We start from the raw sequence: 24566 nt of genomic DNA, 5'->3' as shown, positions 1-24566 counted from the left end.
AAGTTGATCTGTCACGACGTCTTTGTTATGGCTTAATTCAGGTTATGATCTGTGTTTACAAGTCAGTCTCTCAACATTACCTACAGGGACTAGTGTGCTCCACAAGTGTATTACCAAATAATCATTAGCCGAAAACAGCATAACACAACAGAACATATCACAACAGATAAACCAACATAACACATCATAACACAAATAAATAAACAGAACACAGTGCAACAAACAATGCAGCACAGCACAACACAGTATATCACAGCATAGCAAAATATATAAAAAACACAAACCGATAAACGAAACACAGCAAACACAGCGAAATGCACCGCATATTAAACAACACTAGAAAGTACAACACACAACACAGTACAACACAAGAAGACAGTACAGCACAATAATACACAAAACAGTACAATATACCTTAACAAGACACAACAATATCTTAAAACCTTGTACTTCATCAAGCACTTACTCGTAATCTTGCCCCTCTCAGCACACACACACACACACACACACACACACACACACACACACACACACACACACACACACACACACACACACACACACACACACACACACACAACAACGAATTCTAAGTCTTTGTTCACTACCGCCCAAGAACAGACGTTAAGAGTAGAAAGTAATATATTTTCATAGATTCTTGCATCTTCCTATCCCATCAAGGATCCTTGTCTGACACGTGCAGTCTCTCTTGCTCCCAGAAACAGCGGTCTCGGTCCAAACACAACTGATCCACATGCACTTAACACTCAGTACTTAAAAACCGGAATTGGAGAGGTGCCTATCTTTCCTCGCTCTCAGCACCCAAGGCGAGGAGGATTGATCAGTGGAACCTGTTAACTGCTCATGGCTAATTTTTGGAGATGTCTGTGGTGTTCAGACATTGGGGTAAAAATGAAACTTCCCAAAGGTCAAATTTTGCCTTAGGAATTGAGAGAACACATGCCCAAGTATATAGCAAGGAAATATTAGCTCAATGTTTACCTTGGTAAAGCCGTGGAAGAACATTAAAGTCTCTTATACAATATTGGAACGTATAGTTTTTCGACAGCTTTGTCTTACACCCCGCGCGCAGGGCTGTATTGAGCAGTTGCACCCGGAACAGCCCAGGCTGTATAGAGCAGTTAATGGGTTATATGATATAAGAAAAAAAAAATGGTGGCACAACTGCCAGGGTCATATGCCCCCGGACGTCAAAGTGAGAGATGCCAACAGAGAATAAGAACACTCAATAATGTAAATACACACACACACACACACACACACACACACACACACACACACACACACACACACACACACACACGCACACACACGTAAAAATATAAACCCTAAAACACATATCATCATCAGCATCATCTGGACCCCCTTTCCCACCCTAGGGCAGGGTGAGGAGTAACGATGTTCAAACATCCCAAGTTTGCCCACTCCACGCGCTTCCAGTCACTCACCATTCAATCCCCCGGAATCCTGGCTCTATCTGATAGGGCATCACATTATGTAGCTTCACATAAACGTATCCGATAGAGTAAATCTGAACGCTGTCACGTTAAAAATGGGTGCCAAATCCCTGATCATGTACTTCTTCTCACAACATTCATCCAGCTAGCTCGATCTTGTCAGTCCCCTAGCCTCACCGACTTCATACCTCTCTTCCTCACACACTCATCCACCATATCCCTCTACCATCTCCTTGGCCTACCTCGCCTCCTCCCTCCTTCAAATTCGCTCAGATATACCTTTTTCACCACTCTATTGTTATCCATTCTCTTCACATGACCATACTTAGTACACACTCTTCGATTCTGGTGTCCGATAATTTGTCGCCTGTAGTGGTCCTTACCTGGCTTGGGGATGGACATAACCATAACAACACCCCAATAAACTGGAAACTCACCGGTACACCACATCTTATTAAACAATGACATGAAAAATGAAAGGGACTCATCAGACAGCTGATGTAAAGAAGCATAAGGAATACCATCACAACCAGAAGAGGAACCATCACACTGCGGCAGAGCCACCTGGAGTTCAGGAATTGAAAAGGGGAACATCATAAGACTCTCCTCCAGAAGAGGCAAAACTGAGACCACGAGACTCTAAGAGCTGACGATGCCATGCTGAAGGGGAATTCGTATAGTTCTGTGATACACTGGCAAAATGATCAACAAGCAACTCTGCAACAGCAAAAGGATCAGCCACAGTTCCACCTGCTGCAGACAAAATGGCAGGGAAAAGAATAGTCAATTTTCCCGAAATTTTTCTCACCCAGTTCCATTCCTGAGTGAGGGAAGTCCTCGAACTGACTAAGGAAACATGACCCTTCCAGGATGAATGTCTGGCCTCCTTTAATTAAAACCCACCGCATATGAGCTTGTGCCCTCCAATACGCCTTCAAATACTGAGAATCCCCACGGTGGTGACGGAGTTGAGTGAAGGTGACTCATTTGGCTCTCACTGTAGAACTGCACTCAGGGTTCCACCAAGGAACCAGTCGTTTACGAAACGGACCCCTCGTTCTTGGAATAGACAGAGCTGCTGAGTGCAACTTGTCAGTGAAATAAGACTCTGCCTCAGTATTACAGCCAAAATCATTGACAGCATGGGGAATGGAACTTAATGCCACGAAAAGTGTCCAGTCAGCCTTATCTAAACACCAGCAAGGAAGACAAGGCTGAGGTCCATCCTCAGCAGCAGTTAAAAGTAATGGGAAATGGTTGCTGTCAAACAGGTCTGGCAACACCTCCCACTTAAAATCTAAAACAGCATCAGCTGAATACCGGGACAAATCTTTAGTCCCAGTCTGGCTATGGAAATACGTCATCTCACTGGAATGTAAAACCTCAAACTCCTTATCCTCCACCCCTTGGGTTGGCCTCCCTGTCACCCCACAGTGGATGAGGACCATTCATGTTACCCAGTGGAAGAGAGAGAGACAGAGAAGGAAGGCCGTGAAAGTGTTCCAGATCCGCCCTTTCGACAGTAGCATTAGGGGGAAGATAAAGACCACAAACTGTATAACAACAATGCAAAAACTCTTGAACAGGAACAGGGGAGTGGAAAAGTCCAGATGAGTGAATGGAACATCACAGTGAAGAAAGATAGCAGCATCTCCATGACATCCGTGGTCTGGGACAGGATCAGGATAAAGACATGGTAACCAGAAGGACTGGAAGGAACAGCATCACCAACCATGGCCTCCTGGATGTCCTATGGGTCTCGAAAGTATCGGTGCATAATATGCGTGAAACGTTTTGGACCACAGAACGAAAGTCATTGAAATATTTAGTGTCCGACCTACCACACGTGAGTAACCCTGATGTCGGGAGGTGTCATACATCGCCACCTAGCAATATCTTCATGCAAGCAAGTAGCAAATGTTATGTTTATATAAACAGACATTGTTCATACACAGTGAGACGTTGATAATGAATCATGGTATTCAAATGTTTTTGGTAGGCATCGGACCCCCTATGCAACGATTTTTTTATGACCGATAGTATGAACACAGGAGAAGCTTGTGCAACAAGATGATGCAATTCCTCCCAGATGGCATGTAATCCCTGAGAATTCTATTGAATAACAGAACCCATAGTGGAGGGATGATCGGGGTAAGGTGCAGGACTGTACGATTCCTGACAATCAAGCAGGTTTGGATTGCTGATTAGGAAGACCCTTGGAAAGAAACTGCCCAGCAACAGGAACCCGCACCTTATGCTGATCACCCAAAAACAGACATTTTGAAAGGAAAAGAGAGTTTTACAACATTCCTCCTCTGAGGCATAAGATCAGGTTTCTTGGAAGTTGGCTTGCAGACTGCCCTGGGTGAAGGAGGGCGGCCAGTGCCACGACCAGATGCCTCAGAAGTAGAAGTAGAGTTCACAGGACCAGAACCCTGTAAGGATGATATCCTATGTGTCAGAAATGAAACATCAACGATCCATGCAACACCATCCTCAAATGGGAGCCAAACCACAGGCAAACCATCAACTTCAACCTCCACCTGACTGATCTCCAGGGACAAAATGGAAGAAGGAACAGTAGAGAGGTTGACAGAAGATTCCACAACAGAGACTTTGGGTGGACAGTCTTCAGGCTCAAGGGACTCTGATGAACCACTACGACGTTTGCCAGGTAGAGGTGGAACTTCAAGTAGGCAAACGAGGCAGAACAAGAAAACATGTCAACGTGGACATCCGCTGCCACCACGGATGTGAGCAAACTCTCAGCCACCAAAATAAGGCCAGAGTCAGTCGAAGAAAAGGGTGACCAAACACCAGTCTCACAAGCAGTACTAACCTCGGGGACAGCATCCGGCAAATCACCAAATGGAGTCTTGGGTAATGGAATTGGTCAAGGCAGCGTCCAGGACCCAGGACGATGCACAGGCACTCCAGAAAAGACAGAAACATAAGTAACCCCAGGCTGGAAGAAGCAAGCCAAGGCCCTCATCTGCTTTGGGAAACAAAACCTTCTCATGCATACAAATGGACAAAATCTTCTTCTCCAGGAAGTAGCAAGGACAGTTTTGAAAGGATACAGCAATGGACCCCCCCAAGGTGATAACATTTCCAGGGTCATGGACAGTCATCAGTAAGGTTTCGTTAGCCATAGCAGACACAGATTCCAGGAAGGCAAGCCTGTGCACGGCAACAAGAGCAGTTAACATGTCCATACCCTAGACAATGGAAATACCGAATTTTGAGCTTGGCGCATACGGTTTCACAAGAAGTGACAGCCAAGCACATTTTACAGCTGCAGGCAAGGTTAACTTGAGATGTCAGGAACAAGGTTGAAGTTGGGGTCAGCATACAATCAGTTTTCTTCTGCGGGTGCTCAACAGTTTCCACCCCAGAAGATAGCAGTTTCTCCAACAAATGTGCCTCTGAGTATCGGAGGAAGTCATGGGAAAATATGACACACTTACACTAGTTAAATGTAGCATGAAGAACACAAGAAACTTTCTCATCAGAAACATAAGTCAGAGCCTGCAACAATGAGCTCTCCACTGGGGAGGACACCTCATCAAGGATGGTTCCGTCCCCCTGGGAAGAAATTTTAGGTCCCAAACCACAAGCAGAAACAATGGCACAGAGCAAATTAAGAATCTCAATATTCAATATTGACCCACCCACAGAGGATTTCAGGACTAGATAGTCTTCATATGAATCAGGTGTCGTTTCACCCAAGACTGACCCCAAAGCCACACCAGCCTGACAGGAATGCTTTCCAATTCCAGCTGGATGCTGAGGTGAAGGGCAGTCCCCTGGGGCCAACTAAGGCTCCAGGGGACTAATGAGTGATACAGAATCAAGGGGAGATACAGGGTCAGCAACAGAATTATTGATTGAGCCAAGTAGCTAAAACAAGAAAGGACTTTGTTCCCTCATTCCTCCACCCACCATGGAGCCCAACAAGGAGAGGTCATGTGCCAGGTAAAACACTGCTGATGACCCCAGAGGCAGTGAGGGAGTATAAACAGATAACCACTGGGGTACTTATACAAGCGTGACTCCAGGACGATAAGAGCCACCAGGCCCCCAGTGGCCACTTGACCCTAGCCAACAAGTGACCAGCTGATTGGCCTGGTCGAGCCCAACCAAGCTGCCCATGTAGCCAGAATAAAGGACGAAAGAGCTGTGTTGCTAGCTGCAGGGCACTCCCATTTCCCAGCATTACGGGACGCCACGCACGGCAAACATGAGGGGAAGCAAAACCCTTTCCCAAAATGGAAGATGGCAGGGACGAGCAACATCACCAGCAGTCCTCTTTGTCTATGAGGCTGAATCCTACAAAGGTAGGCAGAGGACTCTCCTCAGTGAGCCAGGCGAGGAAATGCAATTGCAATTTTGTCAGGGAGCAGAACTTCCCCAACCAACTATATGTCCTGCAAGGAGGACCTCGGTTGGCCTGGTGTGGCACTGTCTCCTATAAGGAGCAGATGTTCCCTATGCCGTTTTCTACACAAAGGGAAATTACTTCCAGGTAGGAATTTTTCTCCTCCTCACAGCTACTAAAGACACTAAGAGCACTTCTGGTCCCCAAACACGATAGTTTCCCGGTCTGTTCCCATCACATCACAAATACAGATTGAATATAAGGATGGTTTTGAGCCACTAGAGTCGCAGTGCATGACTTTGAGGGTGTCATTATCATACTCTGGCAACCTACCTATCAACAGCGCTTCCGATTTCTTGTATAATATGATACGCATGTGATTCGTGTATAATATGTTCACGTATAACAATATGCGTGTGTAATAATATGATTCGTGTATAATAAATTATGATGCGAAATCGGACGCACTGTTGACAAGTAGGTTGCCAGGGTACGATATTGTCAACTTCAGAGTCATGCTCCCTGACTATTGTGGTGGTGGGGGGAGGGAGGGTAGCCCGGTAATGCCTAGGATGGAGGAAGGGGGGTTGGGGGAAGGGGAGGGGGATAATCGGTTAACCAGTGGATTGCAAGCCACATCTCTGGCTGGGTAGCGTTACGTTGCGAGCCACATCTTTGGCTGTGCTGGCCGTGCATTACTGTAAACAACTCAACCCCTACGCAAACTTACGCATGGCACTACGCAAAGACGGAGAGAGAGAGATTTTTTCTTTTCACCAGATGATGCCCTGGATGTTTATCTTCAAGTTTATAATAAACAAAAACTAAAAAAAAAAAAAGTTTTTTTTCCTTCGTTTTTTTGCACACCACGGGGTGGGATAAAAAAGGTAATTGCGCAATCAAAGGATTAAAAAGTTTGAGAACAAGTAGATGCACGGTCAGGAGAAAGGATGGACTTACCCAAGCCGTTATATTGAGTATAGGTATGATTACCTTTATAGCCTATACAGTACACACATTTATCGTGGTTAGACATTTTATGACTATATACTTTGTAGTTTACGAGAGAAATGCTTAAAACAAAATGACATAGACTGCTTACACACACACACACACACACACACACACACACACACACACACACACACACACACACACACACACACACACACCTACTGTAAGTATGCACTGGTAAAAAGAAAACATCATTCCATTGTTGTAACCCTTTCATTCCTGCTTCCAGACAGTTTTATGCTTAGAGAAAAACTTAGGTGTGGAGAGGTATTGGGAGACTATTCAAAACCTCTCACCACATATAAGGAGAGTTGGTGCTCCAGATTCATTAGACCTGGGGACTAGCTTCTGTCCATCCCCCTTTGCTGAACTTTCTCAGTGTTTCAGTAATACGGAGAGTAGGCCAGCATACTGTACTACACAGTTATCTCCAACTCTCAATACCAAACAACATGTACATTACGCACCACACTTCCTTTTCTTAATTAATGAAAGAATAGCATTCGGGGGCCGAATGCTAATCGCCCGCCAGAATTTGCGGTTGGCTAAGTTCAAGATTTACACCATATCTTGATACCTCGAAGATTTCATGTTGATAGCTCAAGCCGTTCATGAGATATAATGCAGCTAAAGGCGGGCGATAAAAGCTAGTTGACCTTTGGCAGCCATTTTGGTGACCTTTACCTTGACCCCGAGTTCCCATTTTTGATCTTGTCCAAGATTTTGGCCATCTCTTGATGCCCTGCAGGTTTCATGTTGATAGCTCAAGCTGCTCTTGAGATATACTGGGAACACACACACACACACACACACACACACACAGGCAGGCAAAAACATTATAGCTCCTCCTTCTAAAGGCGGCCGATAAAAAATAATTGCATCTCAGCACCTAGTCTCGGAGTCCCCAGGAGAGACATGCTTGGAGCCAGTTTGACTCATTTCTTCTTAATTTCTGCAACATTCATTGCTTTATATATATATATATATATATATATATATATATATATATATATATATATATATATATATATATATATATATATATATATATATATATATATATATGCAAACTAACCACAGGAGAAATGAAAGCAGCGACAGTGAGTACTTTCGTATATTACATCTTCAGAAAGAGTGAGACAGAAACGTAGAGGGTAGAGGTCTTTTATGCACACCCGCAACAGGTAGTGGCACACAGAACAATGGATGACCTGAATTTTTACCTGCGGCTTTACTTATGGTCACCTGCAGCAGGGAGTGGAACACAACAAAGGATGACCTGAATCTAATTTCTGGCACATATAAAAAGAATGTGAACATGAGCTATGGTCATTTTAAGTGTGATGAATTGTTAACTGAATTAATTTTAAAGCAGTATCCCCCAGACTAACACGTGATTGTTCCCTGTCATCTCCTGGTGGTGTAGTCACACCTGTGTGGGACACACCAAGCATTAATCCTCTAGGTCTTAAGCAGCAGTATTTATCCCCTCCTCCCTCCCCCTTCTCCCCTTCCCCCTTCCCCTCGTCCCCTCCCCCTTCCCCGTCCCTCCCACTCCCCTTTCCTCCCATCCTTCAGGTCATCCTTTGTTGTGTTCCACACCCTGCTGTAGGTGACCATAAGTTAAGCCGCAGGTAAAAATTCAGGTCATCCATTGTTCTGTGTGCCACTACCTGCTGCGGGTGTGCATAAAAGACCTCTACCCTTTACGTTTCTGTCTCACTCTCTCTGAAGATGTAATATACGAAAGTACTCACTGTCGCTCCTTTCATTTCTCCTGTAGTTAGTTTCCATATATATTATATATATATATATATATATATATATATATATATATATATATATATATATATATATATATATATATATATATATATATAAGGACACTGAAAGTTGCAGTTTTTTTGTAATATTGTTTGGATTTAACAATTTCACCGCAAGAAAGTCTTTTAGGTTTTACTGTTGCCACAACCAAAGCATCTTATTCAGCTAAGTGGGGAGATATTTTGTAGTGAAGAGATGATGTGGAACTTTCTTCTACTCGCTTCATTGTAGCCTGTCTCCTCTTTGTTCAGTAACATAGTCTGTCAAATAAAGAGTATTATGTAAAACAGTAAGGGTTTATTAGCAAAAAATGAATAATAAAAATTGGAATATAAAAATGAATTATACAAAGCACTTGTTATACATCCAACGGCTTATACTAAAAAAAAGAAAAATCAATATAATCGTTGGGAGACTCATGAACTAGCTATGTAAACAAATGCGACCTAAAATGCAGACATACGGCATTTTCAGTGTTCCTTCTGGTAGACAGCTTAATGACCCGCTAACCAGCATTGCTTTCCAGTTTTGGACAAATAAATCGAACCATCTTCCTTGTCTTATATTTGTTCTTCCTTTTCCCACCCCTGTCTTCTTTTCCTTCTGTTTCCCTGCAGCATGTTTCCCTCTGGATAGCCTCTCATACCAGATGTGGGCGAATTCTTCCTTTTCTTCTTCTTCTTCTTCTTATTATTATTATTATTATTGTTATTATTATTATTATTATTATTATTATTATTATTATTAATTATTATTATTATTATTATTAATAATATTATTTGGGGGATGAAGTACGTGAAAGGGTACAGCAGGGAAGGAAGGTTGTTGGTTCACTGAAAGCAGTGATGAGAAATAGGGAGGTGAGTATGGAAGTTAAGAAGTCACTGCATGATAGTATTGTGATCCCTACCCTGACGTATGGAAGCGAGGCGTGGACCTTGCAAGAGGGGAACAAGTCAAGAGTGAGAGCAGTGGAAATGAGTTACTTGAGAGGAGCATGTGGAGTGACATGGAGGGACAGGTTGACGAATGAAGAAGTGAAGGAACGTTGTGGGGTAGATGTGGATGTGGTTGAAAAGATTAGGAGAAATACACTGAGGTGGTTTGGACATGTGGAGAGGATGGAGAATGAAAGACTGACTAAGAGGGTGTATGTAGGTGAGGTGGAGCGAGGGAGAGGGAGGGGTAGACCGAGGATGAGGTGGAGGGATGGAGTTGAGAGGTATATGAGGGAGGGGGGGGTGAGTTGGGGGGAGGGGAGTCAAATGGTGGGTGACAGAGTGACTTGGAGGCGTTTTGTCTGCGGCCACCCTTTGCGGGATTAGGGCGTCGGGCTATAGATAGATAGATAGATTATTATTAGTATTATTATTATTATTGTTATTATTATTATCATTATCGTTACTGTTCCTCTCCTTCTTCTTCTTCCTCTCCTTCCTCCCCCTCCTTCTCCTGCTCCTTCTCCTCCTCCTTCTCCTCCTCCTCCTCCTTCTCCTCCTCCTCCTTCTAATCTTTATGTTTCCTTTCAGCATGCCTATTTTCCTCATTTTCCTACATGTCGTATGAGTTCCTGGGGGCCACGCCGGATCACTGGTGCCGCGTGCCAGCCCTGGTCGAGGCTAACTGGACAGAGGAGCAGATCATTGCACTTGCCATCCCTCTCAGGTAGGGTACACCACTGAGTCTCTAGGAGCTAAATCAGTTATATAGTACCTCGCCTTTTCCAGTCTCTTTGGTGGTAACTTCACTCTGTCCCCCAGGCAACAGAGGAATGTTATAATTTTGGTGGTTTGCTGTTCTTACTTCAGTGAATTGCTCCATTAAAGCAGACACTACAGTTTTAGTGGTGTGCTGTCGCTAGCTCATTACGCTCCATGATCTGTGGTGGGATACTGCTCTATTACTGACTGCCACTGCTTTAAGTTGCATCAACAGGCAAAACAACTCGTGTGTACATTATCTCAGTAACGAAGCTATTTCTTCATGTGAAAAAATGATTTTCAAAGTTCTAAATTCCTGTCACCCCATGCAGCAACCACTCCTCCTGATTCTTGTTGATGTTGTACAACCAAAGACAAAAGTCGTGTCCTGAAATTTGGTGAAAACATCTGCTGAAAGGCTCAAGTTTTGGTACGGTCTGCTTTGTGTCAGACAGATGGTTGGTAACAGTCACATGATTTGCCATTTTCTCCAGGTGACCAACCTGTGGATAAGAGATTACTTTTTTTGAAGCTAAGAGAAAGAAAGATATAGTATTTTTCCTAACCGCTACTTGTACTTGATATGTATGTTAACATTATTTCGTCTATGTTTTTAATGCCCTGTCAGCAACACTGCAATTAAATTAACTAAAGACTTGCCCGGAAATCGCTTCCTCATTATTATTTTTTCAACTTCTTAAGTTGGTGATTATAAGGTGGGATTGTCATTATCTGTCAGTGTCATCAGACAGAACTGTCCAAACTATTCTCCACATAAGGATAGAGTTACTGTATAATATTAATCGAATGTTTTGCTTTGAATGGTGAGATGATTCCCACAGGCTGGAGCTCGAACACATAATCGAAGCCCACGCACAGCTATTAGTTAGCTTCATTCTGGGTGCAATTCGTCTTTTACGGCATAAGAACTGCTTGCAGTTACTACCTTTCATTCCTGTGATTATTTCCTGGTCCTTTATGGGTGTGATTACACGAGGGCGACCTAAACGATGATCGCTCTCCTTTGTGCCTTCCTCCCAGAAATGCCTGCTGACATTGAATGTTTGCACTATTTTTTCGGATTATCTCCCACTGAATAAAGGGGTACCATGTCCTCTCTCAGTTTCCTAGTAATTGGGTGCATGTTGTTTGCCCTCTCCATTTTTGACGTTTAGTGGTAAGATGTAACTGCCAGGCAATACTCGCCTGACCAAATATGGTTCACATTTCGTCTCTCGGAGGCAGCAGCTCTCGCGAATGGATGTTATGTCTTTCAGAATTTCCCGAGGTTCGTTCACACCGTCAGCCCATTAGCAGCAGATATGATGCTAAAAGAAAGTCAGACTAGCCAACCATGAATATGTAACTGAGGCAGAGCTTTCATAATGTTTGACGTGTTACAATTAACCTTCGTACAAAACCACGACACGACTTTTGTCTTTGATTGTACCTCAGGAACTGGATTAGCTTTAGTTTTTGCAGTCCCCGTGGTATATGTCTGTCAACTCCTGCTGGTGATTCATCTGGAGTAAGTAGCATAGATTCAGTAGGAATTATATCTAATGGCTGGAAGTGACCAACAGATTGGCTTTATGAGTGGAATGGGTTGTGTGAGCCAAATATCTGCTATGTCGAAACTTGCGAAAACGAGGAAAAGGCATTTATGATACTTTTGGATTTGAATCTCTCTCTCTCTCTCTCTCTCTTTAATTATATAAAACAAGGTGAACAGAATGAGATTGTGAAAGGTTTAGCGCGTGTGTATGGATGGGATGGAAAGCTGATGAATACTTTAATGAATGTTTTAAATGGTAGTGAAGCCTGCTTACGGGTGTGTCTAAGTCAGTGATTTAATATCAGTGTCTGTTTTCTGTTTCATTGTTTACCAGTTCTCATTATCTTGAGATATAAGTGATCTGTCGGTCTTCTGGGAAGACAAATGTATTGTACACAGGGTTAGGTTTCCGGTAGCCATTTGATACCTATTTTCACTAATTAATGCAAGTTCCATGAAGATTACTTCCATTACAAGCAGGGATTAATTCTCTACTGGTGCTGCATTTCGGACTAGCTGGCTGTCTTGAGCTGATGCTTGGGGAAATTTGTGCCTTTGCCACCCAAGACACACACACACACACACACACACACACACACACACACACACACACACACACACACACACACACACGCACACAAAATCCCGGATATGCCACTATCCCATCCTCAATCACCATTGTGGATACCATGGGTCATCCATATTTTAAAGCCATGTTAAGGGCCAACTTAAAGATTTTCAGGGCTCTAGATCCCTCTTTCCACCAGCATCTCCTCCACTTTCCACGCGTTATAGCATATTTATGTCTACCCACCATTGGATACTTATTACCACAGGGTGCCTCGTATGAGAAGCCGAATTTTGCACTGTTCTTCATGTTATGCACACTACATCGTCTTTTGAAAAAAAAATAAAATATGTTCTGACTGACTGCAATAGTACCTTAGATTCCAATGGACAAGGACCCACAAATAATCCTATTACTGGTCCCTTTTCTGCTGACAGTCCCAGGTATCCCAAGAGGAATCCTGACCATTGCTGGCTACTTTTTTCTCCACTTCTGAATTTCTCTAATTTCAACTTGTTGGAGCATCATCTCCCCTCATAACAGAATTATTGAGAACAAGTCCGAGAATAGCGACATCAGTTCTTTTTCTATATCCCATACACTCTCAACACTCATTTTCGAGTCAAGATGGCCATTCCATGTCTGTGTGCAGCTGCCTTATTTTTGCCAGAGCATTGAAGAGGCCAACCCAGAAACTCATTTAGCACTGGGCGACTGAGTCATTGAGCTCACTTTGCTCAACGCCAACCATCCAGGTGCCCAGCAACACGCGCCAGTCTAAATTGACGTAAACATGCGGTAAAGCTCGTGAGGAGTAGACTGTAGCACCAGTCGAGCAGGGCAGTACTCCCGAGGTGGATGGAAAGCTGATGACAGGGAGTGCTGGAGCTCCCGTTTCATCAGCCCTCAGGACTAGTTCCTGACCATCCCCCTTTACTGAACTTTTTCAGTGTCTCAGTTACACAGAGAGTAGGCCACCATGCTCTCCAGTACAAATTTCTCTAACTATCTTCACCAAACTACATGCACAGTACACACTACACTTCCTATTCAAAATTTACCAAAATGGCGTCGTCTTATCAAGCCTCAGAGTCCCCAGGGGGGGGGACCATAAATGCCCCCACCATCTGCCCGTCTCCCGGTGACGACTCAAGGTGCCTGGAACCACGGTCTGACTCTCTTCTTCTTCATTTCTGCAACATTCGCGGCCTTTCCTCTAACTTTCGCTCTGTTGAGCACCACCTCTCCTCCTCTAAACCTCACCTTCTTTTTCTAACGGAGACTCAGCTGTCTGAGGCAACTGACAGCAAACCCTTTTCTGTATCCTCCTACTTTCTCTATACTCATTTCAAAGCCAAAGGTGGCTGTTGTGTATATATACGCAACGACTTATCTTGCTCTTATGTTCCTGAACTTGATTCTTCTGAATTCTCCACACTCTGGCTTCGGCTTTCCTGTCATTCTCTGACTAAATATATCTGTGCTGTTTACTTATCCCCTAATTCTACTGACTATCAAAAATTCTTCGACTATCTTACTTCTACGATGGAACACATTCTATCCATTTCTCCTTTCTCTGAAATCTCCATTCTTGGAGATTTCAATGTTCACCACCACCTTTGGCTCTCCTCTCCTTTCACGGATCCACCTGGTGAACAAGCCTACATCTTTTCTATTCTTAATGACCTAGAGCAGCTTGTACAGCACCCTACCCGTATCCCTGACCGCCTTGGAGAGAGCTCCAACATACTTGACCTGTTCCTCACAACTAATCCTTCTGCTTACTCTGTTAATTTTTTCTCTCCGTTGGGCTCCTCCGATCACAACCTTATTACCTTAACCTGTCCTATCACTCCGGTACGGCCTGTGGACCCTCCAGTGAAACGTCGTCTGTGGCATTTTGGAGCCGCAGACTGGGAGGCCCTCAGGCAGTACTTCTTTGATTTTCCCTGGAATGATTATTGCTTCCATGGCCGTGAGCCATCTGAGTGTGCCTTGTGCATTACGGAGGTTATTCTCTCGGGCATGGAAGCATACATTCCTTTCTCATATCCTTTGACTAATGCAAGAAAGCCTTGGTTTAATCACGCTTGTTCTAATGCTGTCTGCAACAAGGAGAGGGCCTACAAAAGGTACCGGAGCCAACCCACCCCTGAATCACATCATCTTTATGTTTCTGCCGGAATCGTGCTAAGTCTGTTCTTCGCTCTACTAAAAATAATTTCATCCATACAAAATGCTCTCAACTCTCCGACTCGAATTCTTTCCGCTCCTTCTGGCATCTTGCCAAAAATCTTTCTAACAACTTTACCTCATCATCCTTCCCTCCTCTTTTCTACTCTGATGGTTCTGTAGCTATTTCTTCTACTGATAAAGCAAATCTCTTCGCACAGACTTTCTCCTCCAATTCTACCTTAGACGATTCCGGTGCTGTTCCTCCATCACTTCCCCCCTCTGACTTCCTCATGGCTGACATTAAAATTTCTTCAGTTGATGTATTTTCTGCCATCACTGGCCTCAGTACTAACAAGGCATATGGGCCTGATGGGGTCCCTCCTGTTGTTCTCAAGAACTGTGCTTCTGTGCTTACACCCTGCCTAGGCAAACTCTTTCGCCTTTGTCTGTCAACTTGTACCTTTCCCTCTTGATGGAAGTTTGCTCTCATTCAGCCAGTCCCAAAGAAGGGTGACCACTCCCAACCCTCCAACTATCGTCCAATTGCTTTAACGTCCTGTATTTCAAAAGTTTTCGAGTCAATTCTTAATAAAAAAATTTTAAGGCATCTTTCCTATCACAACCTTCTTTCCGATCGTCAGTATGGGTTCCGTCAGGGATGCTCCACTGGCGATCTTCTCACCTACCTTTCAGACTCCTGGTCATCCTCCTTTCGGGACTTTGGCAAAAGCTTTGCAATTGCATTTGACATCTCAAAGGCTTTCGATCGAGTCTGGCATAAATCTTTAATTTCCAAACTGCCCTCCTGCGGTTTCTATCCTTCTATCTGTGCCTTCATCGCTAGCTTCCTTTCTGGTCGTTCTATAGCCGCTGTTGTAGACGGCCATCGTTCTTCTCCTAGATCTATCAACAGTGGTGTTCCTCAGGGCTCTGTCCTATCACCAACTCTCTTCCTTTTATTCATCAATGATCTTCTAAGCTGTACATCTAACCCTATCCACTCATACGCTGACGACTCCACCCTTCACCTTTCCATTCGGTTCCCGCAACGTCCATCTCAACAGTTACTTCAACAAGCAAGGGATGAGGCTGTGGCACACCTAATGTCTGATTTGGCTCGTATCTCTGATTGGGGTAAAAATAATATGGTTGTCTTTAATGCATCTAAGACTCAGTTCTTACACCTATCAACCCGACAAAATCTTCCACAGGTATACCCACTAATGTTTAATAATATTCAGCTTAATCCTGCATCATCCTTGAACATGCTTGGGGTTTCATTTACTCGGGACTTATCTTGGAAAGATCATATTACATCTCTTGTAAAATCTGCTTCCAAGAGATTGGGTGTGCTAAGCCGACTCCGCTCTTTCTTTACCCCTGCATAATTGCTGACTCTATACAGGGGTTTTATCCGCCCCTGTGTGGAGTACAACTCTCATGTGTGGGGAGGCTCCCCACATACAGCTCTTCTCAATAGGGTGGAGTCAAAGGCTTTTCGTCTCATTAACTCTCCTCCTCTTACTGACTCCCTTCAACCTCTGTCTCTTCGCCGCACTGTTGCATCTTTATCTCTTTTCTATCGTTACTTTAATGGTCACTGCTCCTCTGAACTGTCTGCTTGTATTCCTCCACCTCTACGACGGGCGCGTAGCACCCGTCTGACAGCAAACTCTCATCCTTTTTCTGTCCAACTCTCTAATGCAAGAGTTAACCGTTACTCCCAGTCTTTCATTTATGCAACAGGTCAGCTCTGGAACTGTCTCCCTCTGTCTGTATTTCCTGCTGCCTATGATCTCCAGTCTTTCAAACGCAGTGTGTCCAGGCATCTCAAAATGATCGGATCTTGAATTTGGCTCTATATTGTATTTTGTTTTTCTCTTGGAGGGAACTGTTACTGCGGGCTCATGGCCTTTGGTTCCTTCTTCCTCGCATAAAAAAAAAAAGCAAGGGAGTTGTCAAGTTTCGCCAGATTATTGGTACAGTCATGTTTTTCTTTTTCCTGGTACCTCCTAGGGTTCAGTGGCAAACTCCTCCACTGTTCAAGTCTATCATATTTGCAGACTTGAATATTTTGCTCTGTCATTCCCTAACTAAGTTATCTTCGGGTATACTGACCTTGATCTACCTTCACCCACTGTGGTCTAATGGTTAACATCTCTAGCTACTAAACTGCTGGCTCAAGTGCACCAGGACGATGCAGGGGCACTGTATCCCAAAAGTGTGGGTGAATAACTCTCCAAAAGCTCAAAGGCCATAGTTACTGAGCTGAGCTCCAGGTCTTAGCATCTCTTGGTATCTGTTCCAACCATTATAATTTGTCTGACACTTTTAAGAGGAAACTGTAAATTACAGAAATCCTAAAGCGAACTTTCATAAGAGATTTTAATATTAACAAACAGCAATGACTCTGTAATGTTCACAGCCAGTGGTGACTTTATTTTATCCACAGACTCACCTGGTCAACATTAATCTGCATCTTTTCTATCGTTATTAACCCATGGCTTCCAGGTGTCATGTATACGTGATGGCCCGGGGATGTCTGGGTGACACGGATACATGATCTAGTATTTCGCAGCATTGGTTGAATATTCCGCAGGTTATTTTCACCACATGCAGCCACTGGCAAACCCTCCTGCACTCATCCGAGTCACGCTCCAGTTACCTGCTAACCTCCATAATGGATAGACCTATGCAAAAAGATTTGCCTGTGTCTGGATCCTTGGCTGAGTGCCCTAAGCCACCAACTTCAACACCAATGAAGTCCAAAGGCTAGAAATGAAAAGGCCTTAGTGATGGTGCAATAGTGGCAGAACTCAGGGTGACATTATCGCCAATTGTGAATAGAGAAAGTGACTTCTCCTCTGAGGAAAGCAACCACCATGATGAGTGTCAATATTTATGTGTCGGATGAGGAGGGTAGATCACGTGAGTCCTCCATTGTGCACCCATCGTTTCCCCCTGTTCGTTCATCTGCTATTTCTGATGATGGGAATGGTTCAGAGGGTATTGACGATCCTGGAGAGGGGGAATTTGGCACGGATGAGGAGATGGAAGAGGAGGTAGGGAGTGGAGAAATGGAGGAGGCGGAGGAGGAAGGCAGGAGGAAGCGAGGTAGGACAAGCCTCACAGTCGTGACCTAAATATTTATGCGAATAATGGAGGCAGAATGTTTGTTTCATGATGAACTCAGTGCTTTATTTTTTATTGAAAGTTTCCATGTGTGTATATTTATTATGATGAAAAAGTACAAATCACACGAAAAAAAAATTCTGTTATAGTGGTAAATATAGTGGACTGGAGAAGGGAGGAGGTGGAGGAGGGAGGGAGGAAGAAGTGCAGTCGGGCAAGCCTCACACCAGCGCTGTGTATATTCATGTGAATAATGGAAGCAGAAAGTTTGTTTCATGATGAAATCAGTACCTTATTTTTTACTGAATGTTTTTCTGTGTGTACATATGTTATGATGAAAAAGTACATATCACAAGAAAACAATTCCGTTACAGTGGATAATATAATGTATGTGAATAACTATTTTGTTCACAATATAATTATTTAGGGTTTATGTAGTGTTAGTAGCAGCAGTAGTAGTAGTAGTAGTAGTTGTAGTAATAATAATACAGTAGTAGGGCAATAGTAGTAGTAGTAGTAGTAGTAGTAGTAGTAGTAGATGGTTGGTAACCACAGCCGCTGCCGTGCTTGGGGCCAACGGATTGTAATATGAGGGTTAGTGTTAACCTTCACATTACAACTCCAAATGGTGATCTGTATTAGAAAGGTTGGTTTTGATCTTCACAGTATAATTCCCCAATGGATGGAGGTGATTTTTTAGGAAAAAAAAGAAAACAATAGTTAGTAGCAGTGGTAGTAGTAGTAATGGCAGTAGCAGTAGTAGTGGTACGAGTAGTAATGGCAGTAGTAGCAGAAGGCTAGTATAAGCCTTAGTTGTGCCACCGAATGTCAACCAAGCATACGGACACGGGCAAAAACAACAACAAAGCTTTCCCCCTTTCCCCAATCACTCTGACTACACCACTTCACGGACAATCTGAGGCAATGAGCAAAGTTGAAGGATTTGGTGAGTGTTATGACAGTTTTTTTTATTTTTGGTTAAGAATTAGCTGAGATATTAAGGTTTAAAAAAGGTTATTTTTCTCTTAAATGCCCGGCTGGGAGAAGGGTTGGCGGAAATCTATGCCAGACGCGATGGGTTAACAAACAGTTTGCAGTGTAATCTTCATTTATACCCAACTGTCATATAGAATCTAGCATACGGGACTCTTCCTCAACTGATCCTGCTTACTGAGCCCTTTATTTTTCTGCTCACTGGACTCGTCTGTGCATACTTTTATCTTAATAACTTGCTATATCACTCCAGTAAGGTCTGTGGACCCTCTTATTTAGCAACGTCTGTGGCACAACAATGCTTTCAACTGGAAGGCCTATAGGAAGTACTTGTTTTTAACTTTCATATGAGTATAACGACTGTCGCCTCCATGGCCTACAATCTATAGAATGTGACTGAAGTATCACGGGGGTTATCCTTTTGGTCATAACAGGTAGACAGTTATTTTCATTACCCTCTAAATTATATCGAAACTCCTTGGCATAATTGGAATAATGTAAATTTGTTCTTTATTAATAATTTTTTGTTTTAATGCAAAGAAGAAGGAACCAGAGGCTAGAAGCTCGTAAGATTGTTCCTTCCATGTAAAAAATAGAAAGATAATAAAGAGCCAAATTCAAGATTCGCTCATTTTGAGATGCCTGGATATACTGCGGGAAGACTGGGGATCATAGGCAGTAGGAAATACAGACAGAGAAAAACAGTTCCAGAGCTATTGGTACATTATTTCTAAATGAAAGTACCACCTGACCTATAAAGTCAGTCCTTACTGGAATACTTCCCTGTCTGCAACTACAACCACAAACTTATTGCTGCAGTTCCAGTGGCAAACGTGAGGGGTGCCTGGTCCACAACTACAACTACACCACTGCTGCTCGACGCGGATTCAACCTAACAATGTCAAATGTGTCCGCTATCAGGAACAGAGGGGAGGAGCTCATCCCTTGCCACTCCAGAGTCTACAACACCAGTCAGTACAAGTCCACCATAGTTACGGAGGTCAGTACAGTACCATGCTTATGTAAGAATCGCCCAGCCATTTTTTACTCTGCCTAGTCTTATTAGAAAAAAATGATTTCTTATAATTCTGCAGCTGTTTTTCAGTTATCTGTTTATGCCAAAAAATATGAAGGAAAGTCCAGGGAGATTCTAATAGGCTGTCATTTATTGAAGCATCATCACCATCATTATTTTATTCATCTTTATCATCACCATAATAACCCTATTTGTCAATAATACAGTTAGTATAGGTAGAATCCCAAAATATTAGCATGAGATTATACAAGCGTGCAAATTGTGGACAAAGTGGCCATGGAAGTGAACCACAGATCGATTCATTTATTATTATTTAATAAAACTGGAAGATACAGAAAGTCATTCATAGTTACTGAAATAGTCCATACAGTACCACATCTTACCCTTCTTCGTCATGTTTCAAACTGTAAAGCAGAGTCCCAGTACTTATTTATTATTATTATTATTTTTTTTTTACTGACTGTACAGTTGCGGACATATCAAACAGAAACACCCCGTCCACCAGCGAGGTGGTGTAATGCTCTAAGCATCTGGTAATACTGATAGGTATGGAACTTCACCAGGTTTCGCTCGGTCGCTAGGACGAACCGGATGCTTTTATTATTGCCGCTGTGCGCAGTTATTGGTGGTCAGAGTAATATATATATATATATATATATATATATATATATATATATATTCCACCATTTATTATAGAGTAATATATATATATATATATATATATATATATATATATATATATATATATATATATTCCACCATTTATTATACTGATAACAGGATGTCATGATTATGATAATTTTTTTACAATTATGACACGGATTTCGTGAGTGGTTTAGTTTCGAATCATGAACCATGGAACAGGTAACAATTTATCATATAAGTCATAGTTATCAGCTTCCCCACAACCATCAGCGAACAGAGAATTATCGTGAAGTCCATCCTTCCTACCGTGAACGGGGCATTTGTAGACCTCTAAAATCGAAGGGGGCGACAGGGTGGGAGCGGGGGACCTATCGGAGACAGGAGGAGAGAGTCGGGTGCGGAAGAGGATAATTATGGTCGAACTGGGGGCTAAAGGAGAGGGATGATGGAGTATAGGACTTTGGTAGACAAGAGCTACAGTGGGAGGGATAGCTTACTAGGTGATGACTGGGCCAAATCACGGTTTCATGGAAAATATGGAATTTTTCAGTCAGACCATGAAACGTTATGTTGACTTTGCCACTTGTATTTGAACGTCATAGTTTGTAACAATTCACGATTCAGTTTCCACTGGGTGGCTCAATACCCCTGTATTATGAGTATGATGACTATTTGTTAATGTGCAATAATATGACACATCCCTACAGTTTGTCAGATGTTACAGTTGTTTCCATAGTGACTGGGAATTAGTCTTGTAGTCTCTTTTTTTTTTTTTTTTTTTTTTAAATAACAGAACGGAGGAAGGAAAAACAAATGGGGGAAAAAAAAAAATAATCCATACACCAGATTACTGGTGTCCTTTATTCATAAAATATCTGTAACAGTTAGACTTGAACAGTTGTGGGTTGAAATTTGGTGGAAAACAACTCTGGGGAAGAGAGTTCCAGAGACATGCAGTTCGGGGAATGAAAGAATTCTAATAGGCAGAAGTTCTGCAATATGGTTGAGTGACATTCCAGTCATGAGCGCTACCAGATGCCCGTGTAGCACGAGGGAAGGCATGGAGAGGTGGCACCATGGACGCAACTTCGTCTGAGCATTTGCCAAAAAAATATCTGTAAAATAATGCAAGGGAGGCAACATTCCTTCTTACTTGCAGGGGAGGTATCATCATGGATGACGACTGATATCGCAGAGAGTAGGGATAGGCCTATGTAGATTTTACCTTTATCACCAATAAATACGAACAGTCTGACAGTATTGATGGTTCCTATGATTTTCATTTATATCTGTAAAGCACCAGTGTAAAATAAAGGTGGATTTACTTAAACCAGGTTTATGTTACCGTTTTCTGTATGCCGTGTTTGGCTGTTGATTTTACACATTGCCAGTGGTTATTAGTTATATTTAGTTTCATACTGAGCAACTGTCGTATGCCTCAAGCATTCCTTCACAAATCCTCGAGCCAATAATGATGGAACAAGCTTGTAATGTCAGCAGTTATCCAGTCTGAGCATGTGAATTGTACAACATCAACTGTGCTATTAGTTACAGAAATCGCTTGTATTAAATACAAACACATTTTTTCTGGTAAACAACCAAGTAGCGTTCACAGTGCATGAAATTGACAGGATAAAGATAAATAAAAGGACCATTGTCCTGTTCACGGAGAGCAACTACTGAGCCACGCATGTCAGCAGTGTCCGAACATGGAGCTGCTGCACTGGCTGAGTAAGGGTGTATATTGCAATCCATTAAAGAAGTCAGATGAATCACTATCGCTGATGAATAAACATGTGATCTGCTGCTCATGGTGTGGCAGTCATTAAGGCCATCTCTCCTCCCCGTCAGTACCCAAGTCTGAGTGCACGCAGTTGTTGTGAAGAGGGAGGGCCGGACAGTGAACAGGATTCTGAGGGTGTGAATCAGATAGCTTAACAGTTACACGTCCTTCATACCACGATTAACTCTATTAATATAGAGTTAACAGTAATCAGACATAAGGATCATGTAATACAGCTGATAAGGCATCTCTCTACCCACCCGCTAGCCCACTCCAGTATCGCCACCAATGTCCCGGGACTCAGTCCATCCCCCCCCTTCTGATTAAATCGGCGCCATACAGATATTAACGAGAATCATAGGCACGAATCACTACTGCTAAATATTATTTATTGTGGCTAGAGAAAATTCTTTTCTCCCCCTCTTCTGCTTTCGATATCACAGTCGTCGTCCATGATGTTACTACGTAAACGCAAGAAGAATAGCTCCCAGTGGCTATGACAACAGGGATGACATCACAGACAAACATTCTAGGGGCTTTTCATATATCACCGTGTGATGACAGTCGTCACCATGCACTAATAATGCAGGGTTTGTGTAATGTTCCACCCAGTGGGGAGTAGGTCGTCCTATAGACGATATAACATGCTGGTAGACTGCGTAACGTTCCAAAGTCAGCATATCCGTAACGTTTAACGGCCTGACTATCATATTCCATAATCTACTTTAAACTGAGCTGATCTGGCACCATCTCACCAGCGTATCATTTATCCATCCCATCCAAATTTCCTGCCACAGTCCACTCTTCCCTACCCCATCACTCGTCTCCTGTAGAGCCCCCTTCCCACCAGCCCCCTCCCACTATTGCCCTCTTCACACCGACCTCCCCCCTCCTGTCTCCCAGGCGCCCCACCCTGCCTTCTCCTTTGGCGTCACCTCTTAAGAAATTGCGATATTTAAGAGGTCTACCAGTTTCAGGTTCACGGCCAGGGGGTAAGGAGGTCACGGTAATTTTGTGATTATTATAAAAGGTGCGAGAATGCAGGTAATGCTATAATGGCTTATATGCTGACCATCGGTAAATGTTGTATGGTTCTTGATGTGTGTCGAAAGTCACACTTACGAAACCTGTGTTTCATATGAATAATTTACGAATATGTATTGTGTGAAATTATTTTATTACCATATTCACAAAACGTTCTTATTTAATATATTGTCAGGCGGGACATTGCTTATATACCACCAACAACTGCGCACAGCTACAATGATCACCGCGTTCGGTTCGTCCTAACCACCAGACGAAACCTGGTGAAGTTCCATTTCTATCAGGGTTGCCAGATGCGGAGAGCATTACACCACCTCCCTGGTGGACGGGGTGTTTCTGTTTGATATGAGGCCCCTAATAACATAGTGTACCGAGCGCCACTGCAAGCGAATCCGAGTTAAGTATACCACTATGTAGCCCAAACCGTCTTTGATGTGGAGAGCAACCACGAGGTACAGAAAGCAACTGGCATTAGGGTCCAGATTCCCCTTCTGTAACATGGTCTCACTGCCCGCTTCACCTCAGTGCGTCGTCAAGCCTTCATGCTGGTCACAGCATGTATAGAGGGGGCGAGGGGGGGGGGGTAGACGGCCCAATGCAGACGCATTTTTTCGCACCTTTTTTTTTTCATCGCGTTGTTGTTGTCAGCCTGTACCAGATTAGAAATTGGGGGCAGGGGGGATAAATAGCTAAACGGTTATATTTTCAAAAAATATGATCAATTTTTCTGTTATGAGTTACTGTTTAAGGGCAGAATGCAAATAAGATATGCGTCTCGTTAGGACATAAAAACCCTAATCAGACGCCCCTTGACTTAAGGAAACGCAGTAGTGTTTAAAAAAAAAAAAAAAAAAGCCAAATTATAACCTCTATAGCTGCTAGGAATTAAGAAACAAAGAATACTACCTTAGACTTTAAGCTTACAATGCTTAGTCAGAAGAAGTAATTGAGATTTGTAGTATATAAATAAAAAAAAAAAAAAAAAAAAACTCACAGAATGTATCTCAAATTACTCAGTTCCTGCATTGGCTCCATGTAGGACGCAAACATAAGACTTTAAATGATGCAGGGAAGTGATACACCAGTCATTTATCAACCACTTATGATTATATGCTGAAGCAAAAGTACAGCTGTACTAAGAGATACATAAAAAAAAAGTAAAGATTTTCTGAGAATTGGCATAGGCCTAGTTGTTCCTTGGCTTAAATTACTTTTGAAAGTAAGAGGTGATTGATACTGTT

The 24566-nt window shown here is 42.9% G+C and overlaps 1 protein-coding gene across 1 annotated transcript in view; it reads left to right on the top strand.

The window, feature by feature from the left end:
- The first annotated feature begins 10249 nt into the window (after positions 1-10249).
- The window catches only part of LOC145406340 (solute carrier family 22 member 3-like), a 44035-nt gene continuing 29718 nt past the window's right edge, over positions 10250-24566 (top strand). The window contains exons 1-3 of the mRNA XM_080277502.1: positions 10250-10359; positions 11924-11926; positions 19637-19817. Coding sequence (XP_080133628.1) covers positions 10250-10359; positions 11924-11926; positions 19637-19817 — 294 coding nt within the window. The remainder of the gene's footprint in view (positions 10360-11923; positions 11927-19636; positions 19818-24566) is intronic.

The sequence above is a fragment of the Coenobita brevimanus genome, chromosome 70 (assembly GCF_032717465.1).
Source record: "Coenobita brevimanus isolate Jiangsu-jjx chromosome 70, ASM3271746v2, whole genome shotgun sequence".
Taxonomy (NCBI): domain Eukaryota; kingdom Metazoa; phylum Arthropoda; class Malacostraca; order Decapoda; family Coenobitidae; genus Coenobita; species Coenobita brevimanus.
Note: the sequence above shows the minus strand (reverse complement) of the source record. Positions and strands in the feature narration are given on the sequence as shown.